At 41.2% G+C, this 8868-nt stretch overlaps 1 protein-coding gene across 1 annotated transcript in view; it reads right to left on the reverse strand.

Moving 5' to 3' along the window:
- The window catches only part of FSHR (follicle stimulating hormone receptor), an 81625-nt gene extending 80302 nt beyond the window's left edge, over positions 1-1323 (reverse strand). Inside the window, exon 1 of the mRNA XM_075497442.1 lies at positions 1139-1323. Within this exon, the coding sequence (XP_075353557.1) occupies positions 1139-1323 (185 nt within the window). The remainder of the gene's footprint in view (positions 1-1138) is intronic.
- Positions 1324-8868: the final 7545 nt, after the last annotated feature.

Consider the following 8868-nt stretch of genomic DNA (forward strand, 5'->3'; position numbering starts at 1 on the left):
ATTATTTTTCCCTCTAGTTGCGAGAATGACTTAAACTTTTACTGACCTTCTGTGGTTAATTCAGACATTTTTCTCAAGTTTTCACTGCAGTCTACTCATTCAGTGAGCATAACAACTCCTCCTCCTGAACAAAACATAACATGTCCTAGGAAAACTGTGGGATAGTAACTATGGATATATTGTGGTGTCTAAAATAGGGATAGGGGTATATTTTTCCAACTAGTGAGATGTCATTCTTCATTGTATCCTCCCTCCAAACTTGCCACTCCACTTATTAATCAAAGGGTTTATCCAGGACTACTCCTTTCATTTTTGCTTTAGGTCCTAATGATGTCAGACGGCTGTGGGTGTAGGCAAGGGGTGATATAACTTGCCTTAAAAAAAATAAAACGAAAACAATCATTTCCACAATTACATACTCGCCATTGTGTAAGCTCTTTTGCTCGCCTGTGCTGGTGACACAGAAAACAGCTGTCATTCAGTATTGCTCATGTTACTTTGTGGAAAACAAAGAGAAGCTTTAGGATAGCTAAAACTCTTCCTTGAGTAATGCAGTACAGTATCTTTACGTGGTTCACCCTCTCCAACTGCAGTCATGCTGCTCCTCTGATAGAGGAGGATTGCTCTGTGAATGTTTATCAGAGTCCTTTCTATAATGCCTTTGTGATTTCAGAAAGAAAACATTAAGTTGCTTCTTGGTAAACAAGCACAAACCTTTGGAAAGCTCCCACGGTAAAAACACAAATGCTCATCATCAAGTTGTTTGGGGCAGACAAGTTGCACTACACATTTCGACAACGCTAAAGCAAGCTGTAAAGAAAGCTTAGGCTTTATGCTTCAAATTACTGTCACAGCACCAAGGAAGCTTGTTTAAAATTTAGTCTGCGCTTTGCATTATAACGTACCATATCATTTCTTAACAGAGATCTTAAAATGAGCACGATCAGAGTAACGGAGAGAAGCTTCAAGATGTAATTAAGCGAGTGTCGGAGGAAGGGCTGTGCTTTCCAAACAGCTGGCTTAAGTCTCCCGAGCCAGCGACTCCCTACAAACCTAACCCTTGGCTTGCCAAGCAGCAGTTTGTTTTGAGAGCCAGCAACAAGGCTGCTGCTCGCAATCATTCCCTCTCCCTACTTACAGTTCGGTGGTGTTGGTGGGGATGTCCCGGGGAACCTGGACCACCTTGCTCTCCTGACAAATGAAGACCCTGCCCGCGCAGTGGCAGGTGTGGTGCTGGCATCCTGAGCAGCCTGCCAGGAAAACCAGCAAACAGGCGAGGGCTGGAGACATCTCTGCCTTCACATCTGTGCCCATCTCCTTCATCTCAAAGGGAGGAATGCAGAGACCTCCCAGCCTAACGCCCTGAATGAAAGATCCGCCCCAAAAGCTGGGACAAACCACGTGGCTGTTGGGGGATGACTTCTCAGCAAGTTTTGGTTCATGGCCCCAGATCCTTTATGACCTTAGAGTAGGGGTGGAAAGAAGCAACGATGATTTTCCATGACAAAAGTATTTTGTATTTTAAGTGCTGTTGAAATCACGGGCCCCAGCGGAACTAACCAGGGTGGTTTAGACGCACTGGGTATCTGCACTGGGAAAAGGTCCTTCCTTCTCAGCTACTCTATTTTGCATTCTTCTTTGGTAAGACCAAGGGACAACAAAGCATTTTTACTGTCTACAGCCCAGGCACTTTTGTCCCTGAAGGAGAGGCACTATTTATGCTCCCCTTCATGGATGCAAGAGCCCCTGCTTTTGTGTTGCTCCTAGGCGAAAGAAATGTGTTATTTTTGTATTTTATAGGGTATATAATATATTTGATAGGTTAAAAGCTATAGAGTCCTCAAGCCAGCGCTAAATAACACGCCTTTATTTTCAGCTGTGATTATTCTTCATGCACTTGCTGATTCATCTCCTCTTTTCCTTGGCACCTTTATAGGAACCCAAAGAGGAGAAAATGCCACAATCCCAGTGGTCCCCAGGGACTGGGAAGCTAATTTCATCATCTGGGAAAAAACCCAGAAATATACAGAATGGCTATTTGTGACACAACAGAAGGAAAACAGCTTCAAGAATACCATCATAAGGCCTGGACGTTGAATCCCCTTTTTGTGTCCTTATTTGTTTTGTTTACTTTTTGACTGATCTAAAATATCCTTCATGTTACAAATGGGGAAGGGACCTTGCTAACCCTTTCCTGACACTCAGTCATGCTGGACCAGGCTATCATCTGGAACCAGGGTTTGTCCACAAGACACCTGAAATCAGGATTTTGAGATACAAAGGTGGGGGGTTTTGTTGGTTTTGGTTTTTTGGGTTTTTTTGTTTGTTTGTTTCTTTGTGGGTTTTTTCTTTTAAACTGTAAATAGCTGTTTCAGACACACAGAGCTGTTAAGTCACGTGCATTTTAAGTGAGCGCTGGCGCTGGATTGTCATGGGTAATTCTGCTGAACTTGACTCACGTTCAATCCTTCACATTGCTCGGAAGGATTTTAATCTTGTTAAAAGCAACTGTTAGGTTGTTTTTGGGGGGGTTTTAAGTGTTTTTTTTTTTTTTTCTTCTCCCATAATCAAAAAGCATAAGCAAATGTAATGAGACACAAGACAGCATCTTTTCTCTGAAGTGTGCTGGCTGAAAGATTCTACCATTCTCACCTTTAAAATAAGCATCAAAATGCAGATGTTTCTGAAAGGAGCTAATTATGATTTTCAAAACGAATTCAACTGATTCTTTAAGTTACCCTAAGAGTTACCCTAATTTTACCAAATCTCACCAGATATTTGTTATTTTTCCCCACTCACTTAAACCTACTCAAGATGAGAACAGTGATATTTACATGTGAAAGCTAAAAAAAAAAAAAAAAAGACAATCTCTTTCTAACAATGGTAGGCTTGTAATGAATTGTAAGAGCATTCATTTAGCTGTATGTGTAAAACAGAGTCTGTTTTGCTAAGGTGTTGAATAAGTTTCATGAGAATGACAGTGACTGCCAGAAAAAAGTTTTTTAAAATATTAGTGACTTTTTTCCTCATATATATGTATATATATTATTTCCTTTGAAAGGTCTTAGACCTACAAGATCTTCTGAAATGAGTACCACCTTTACTTTCCTTCATACTCAATGGGATGAAAACTGCAGAAGTAAGTCCTATGGTCAAAGAAATTCCAGTATAGTAAAAATTTGCTATAGTCCACTGCAAGTTGGACTAACGGGACACTTCAGGATTTAAACAAATGCTAGGAAGACAACAACTCATTTGAGGCTTTTCTGTTTTTGTCTTTTCAATAGCAAGTCTCTAGTTTCTACAGCTGTAGACTGAAAGTAGGCTGAAAAAAACCCCCTAAACCAAAAGGTGAACCCAGAAGAACATTTGGTTACAAATGAATGTCAGTAAGTCATATCTCTTCATCCTGAAATACATCAATATAAATGGTCATGTTATGCTGATGAAATGGAGAGTAATATTTATGACATAGTTTAAAAAGTGGTATCATTCTCTGAATGTCAAAATAATTTGCAGCAATATGAAGACATTGCAATTTGATTAACTTTGGGTTTCAGATATCAAACTACAAAATTTGTTTCAAACGATAGTAACAATATCTTCTATACGCAAAAGTCAGGAGATTAAAAAATATCAGTAGGGCTACAAGAGATCTTTCCAATTATTAGTGACTTTCAAAACTATACCAAGTGTGCTTTATTTTAACACAACTAGTAAAACATAGATGTTTTAGAACCTCAGGTCAGGCCCAGCAGCAAATCATGAGCATAATGAAGAAAAATTGGAGGGAGGTTGGCTCCTTCCCATTTTTGTTTGGTGAGGCCATTTTATCCGTACAGTACACGTTGCTCTGCTTTCATTTACAACAGTTAAGAGTGAGATACTGAATATTAAATAATACAAAAACCCCAATCCCCAAGATTCTCTTGAAATACTATGGAGATAAGACTTTTAGGGAAACATCCAGTTATCATTAAATTCAATAAAATCAGACTGGTATGTAAAATGGAACTGACATTTCATTCATATTAGAGCAAACTAATTCAGGACCACACTAAAACTAACTGGGGATAAATGGAGATTCAGAAAGATTTCCAAGTTGTTCTATACATATGATCTAAGGTCTTGAAGAATACACTCTGGTGTCTATTAAACTGGGCATCTCTCTCCTGATTTCTGTTCATGATTGCCAAATGACACACAGCCACATCACTACAGTCCCTTGGATGGATTAATCAGCTGATGATCCTCTCTTAACAGCTGTGTTACCAGTTCAGGAACACAACTGTCTCCTCTCAGGAAGAAAATCTGTGTAAAGGAGGGGAAAAAAATGCCAGGATACCTCCTGGTCCAACCAGGTTGCGTTCACAAGCCCTTCTTGAGCACCAGGTTGGAGCTACCACCATGCCTGAAAACGCAAAGGACCTGTTGCAGGGGATCTGAGAGCTACTTAAAGCTAGTCATAAATATGCCTCATGACTTTGTGCCATCACAGGGTTTCATACTTTTTCCTCAGTAGCTTGTTCAAAGCAACGCAGAGGGCAAACTCATGCCTCCATAGACCTGCCCTAGCTACGCACTGTGCCACCTTCAGAGCATCACATGCTAAGAGCAAGGAGCTGTCTCGTGGAGATCGCTGACTGCCACGCACTGTCATTGAGATACATACTGTTGAAAGTATAAATGCAGAGATGATGGTGCTTTCAGATATTTATAAGAGCCTTATCTTTGCATCCCTTTGTAGAAGAACTATGCTCCAGCTGGCAAATTGGTCTTGAGAATGTAAACTGTTTTCCTTAGTAAGGAAACAGAAATTTCCCCAAATTGAAGCACTGTAGCAACAGACATGCAATTAAGTGAATAATGAGAGAAATCAATGATAATATTATAGATTATGTAATTAGCTGGCTTCTGGGATAGACAGTTAATTTAAGGTTATACAGTCACCAAGGGATCTTTTTAAAGACACTAGTAAAGGAGTCTGGTTGATAGGACTGGCCTCTAAGGTTACCATTGGCCTCTAAAATTAGCATTGGTCTAATTCTGCAAGCACCGAGCTGAAGGAACAGAGAGGTTTTGCAGATCCCATCCTCTGACCAAGCAATCAGTGCCTGTCCTGGGCCATGCTGTTGCCTGGATTGATGGGGATACAGCGGGAAGTAAAATGAATCACCCCAGCTCGCTCCCTCTTGCCCTCACTAAACTTGCTCCAAATATACTGGAATGACTCTAATTCCTTCCACTGCAGTGCAGACATGGTCAGCTCAGCATCTAAATCCAGCTGTCGGAGGTGTGAGAACAGCTGTTTTTCGTAAGGCAAGAAGCTTACCGGGTGTTGGAGTGTGTTAACCTACAGGCAAGCAAGTTTGCAGCAGTTTCTGCTTGTGTTTCTCTCTTTTGAAACACTACATGACAGCTAATTAAGTAAATACTCTTTCTGCTGACGTTTCCCAGCCTCAGAATAGTGTTTAATTACTGAATGCCACTCTAACACTGGCTTTGCTTAACCATAAGTGTTCTATAAAAATGTGTAGGCAAATAAATCACCTGTATGAACAGATGACATACAATCCACATCCAAAAGAAGTTTATCCTTCAAAGGGTGGAGATTTCTTGCTCTTCTGATGATTTCCAGCACACAGGTTCTCCCTATGGGTTTACAGGCAGCAATAGCATCTATTGTCCTGACTACCATGCTATGACCAGAAAAAGGTGTTTTCTATCCAAGGTGTTTTCTATCCAGAAAAGCTCGCAATGTGAGACGTAACAGATAGACACCTAAGAGGAAATTAATAAGAGGGAGTTTGACACAGCATTGATTTACCTTTTGGGAATGACCAACTTGGGTTTTAAAACAGCAGATCACTGAGGCCAACAGACAATTTACCTGATAAAAATATGTTTTAGGCTTCTTTCCAGAAATAGTCTTCTGAACAGATTTTTTTTTTTTAGCTTCATCTTTTTCCATGAATGGGGATTATTTTAAAATACATTTGAATGGCCAGACTTAATATCTGTGCCCTCAGCGTTGAGAACATAAAACATTAAACTAGCCTAATAAAAGCAGTAGCTTATTGCTCTCTCAGTTCTTTTAGCCAGCTGCTCGCCTGCAACCTTAACTCTAAAAAAAAAGAGTGAAATAGAGATAGTAAATTAGCCACCAGAGGGAGTGCATTCACTTGAGAAAACACACTGGTATAAGGAAAGGATTAGAAATTGCATGGAATTATGCTCACGCAGATTTCCTGTGACTGTCTGGCTTTTGACTTCAAAACTTGGCTGTGATTAGTTCCCTTATTAAATAGCACCTCTGCAGACCGCAGAGCAGCACGCCGCACGGCATTGTGTTCAATGCAGCAGTAACCGACCGCACTGTGTCTCTCGCTTCCCTCCGTCCACCCCACCCTCCTTAAAACCTAATTAGCATCTGATGTAAATGGCCCTGCCTATCTGTTTAACTAGGGAAGGATGCTGCTCGGTGCAGAAGGGCCTCGGACACTTCTAACGTTTTTGCTGACACTTCTCAGCAGCGAGCGTGTCCTTGTGTTATGATCTGGGGGAGAAGGGGAATTATGACTTACTTTATTTCACTCTGCACCAATACTTTTGTGGCTTTGATGGCTGACAAGATCCCAGCCAGCTCTTTATCTATATGATTTTTCAGAAGCAATCTGAGGATATAAGCATCTCATATATTTTCGGACCATGGGAGACACATGCAAGAGACAACACTGAAGTCAGAGAATAGTCTTTGCCACCCCATCAAGTACTGCTCCCTAGGTTTGGGTCTGTTCATCCCCAGTCAACAATAAAAGACGCAGCCCATCTGCTAGGTTTCCATCACGTGTCTGTAGAAGCACAGTTATAGAAGTACTTTTTCTTTGCACTGTCCTTGAGTGGGTTTGACTAGACCAAAGTAATGCACGAGAGATACTGAAGTCTGCCTAGATTCACACTTTGCATCATATATTCTTCCCCGGTGCCTTTCCCAGCCAGCAAAGCGTATCTGAAGGCCAGAGATGTGAGGCAAGAGAAACCTTGCCTAACTGTAGTGTCAAGTAGACCCGCCTACAGACAACAATAACCATACATTGTTTACGTTAGCACCAGTAGAACCTCATGAAATCCAACAGGCACGAATGCAAAGCCCCAAACCTGGGGAAGATGAACCCCCTGCAGCGATACAGGCTGGGCACTGCCTGGCTGGGGAGCAGCTCTGCCAGTAGATTGAGAGAAGTGATTATTCCCCGTTACTCAGCACTTGTTAGACCACATCGACAGTACTGCATCCAGTCTGGGACCCCCAGTAGAAGATAGACGTCATTTAACTGGCGAGAGTTCAGGGAAGGCCACCAAGATGGTCAGGGCAGGAGCTCTTTCCCTGTGAGCTGAAGCTGCGAGACCAGGGCTTGTTCAGCCTGAGGAAGGGATGGCTTGTGGGGACCTGACAGCAGTCCCCAGCACCTACGAGGATGTGATCAAGAGGTGGACCCAGGCTCATTACAGAGGTGCAAAGTGGGAGAACAAGAGGCAACAGGCACGAGTTGAAACAAGAGACATTCAGACTAGCTACAAGGAGATAATTTTCTACCTTGAGGACAGTCAAGCAGTGGGCACAGGTTGCTAGAGAGATTGTGCCATCTCCTTCCATGGAGGTTTAAAAGACCAGACTGAATAAGCCCCTGAGCAACCCAGTCTGACCTCACAGCTGACCTCACTTTGAGCAGGAGGTGGGACCAGAGACCTCCTGAGGTCCCTTTTCCACCTGAATTCTTTTGTGATTCTACTTATGGCTCAGAAAAATTTCCCTAGGATGTTTAAAATAGAGACTGACTATTCATGCTTTTCCTCAAACCTTCACTGTCAGTTGCTTTTGAGCATGGTTACAATATACTACTCAGCTATTAGTCTTTAATCCATAAATAAAGAGGAAACGTTTGTCAGCATGAAAAAGTAGGCTGGCAATGCTTCCTGTCCACCATTTCCAAGTTCATGAGCCTGCCATCCAGGAAGCTATGCAGTTTAGCAGCAAACCTAAACTTCTTACTCATTGAAATTCAAGAAGCCAGTAATACTTTCAAGTACAATTTATTATGAAATAAAATGAATTAAAGAAACTTTACCCTAATGATGCCTCCACAGCATGTCATGTAATTAGCATCTCCTGTTAAAGAGAGAGAGCAGCCTGGCAGAGCATACATGAGGAATTTCAAGGATTGAAGTACGGAGATATCTGTAAAGAGAAAACTTGCTTCACTCCTCTAGTACTTACAAGCTGCCCATAGACAGTGCTAACAACCTGTTGTTTAGCCAGAGCAGCTAAGTTTGCCGAAATTAATTCAGACCGGATGAGCATTTCAGGCATTGAAATACGTTAAAGAGGTCTGAAATGGAAATATCTTTACAGCATACCATAGGTCACTTAACTTTCTACTTCTTATGTCTTTATTTTCAAAGTACTCTGCAATGCATAAAACTGTATCTTCTCTTTTCTTGACCTCATACAGCTTAGGAGAAACCATCTCTGCATGAGAAAAGGAAGAGCTCGGCCCTGATTGATACATGAAAGACACTAAATATCCTTCCGGGAAATTCATTTCATTCTGACACTTAAAAAAAAAAAAAAATAAAAAAGGAGAGGTAAGAATGACAAATTAACATTTGTTAAGGCCTCTAAAGAAGATGCAAATGACTAACTAATCCCTGTAGCAGATTGAAGAAAAAGGAGAAAAAAAAATGAAAGCATGGTGCAATTAGTGCAGGTTATTAATATTGATAGAGGAAGGCTAAAAAACTCTTCCAATTACTTTGCAAGAGTTACAGTGTTTTGTATACTTCTTACCTGCATGACAGGTAGGCTAAATA

This window comes from Mycteria americana, chromosome 3 (genome assembly GCF_035582795.1).
Source record: "Mycteria americana isolate JAX WOST 10 ecotype Jacksonville Zoo and Gardens chromosome 3, USCA_MyAme_1.0, whole genome shotgun sequence".
Taxonomy (NCBI): Eukaryota; Metazoa; Chordata; class Aves; order Ciconiiformes; family Ciconiidae; genus Mycteria; species Mycteria americana.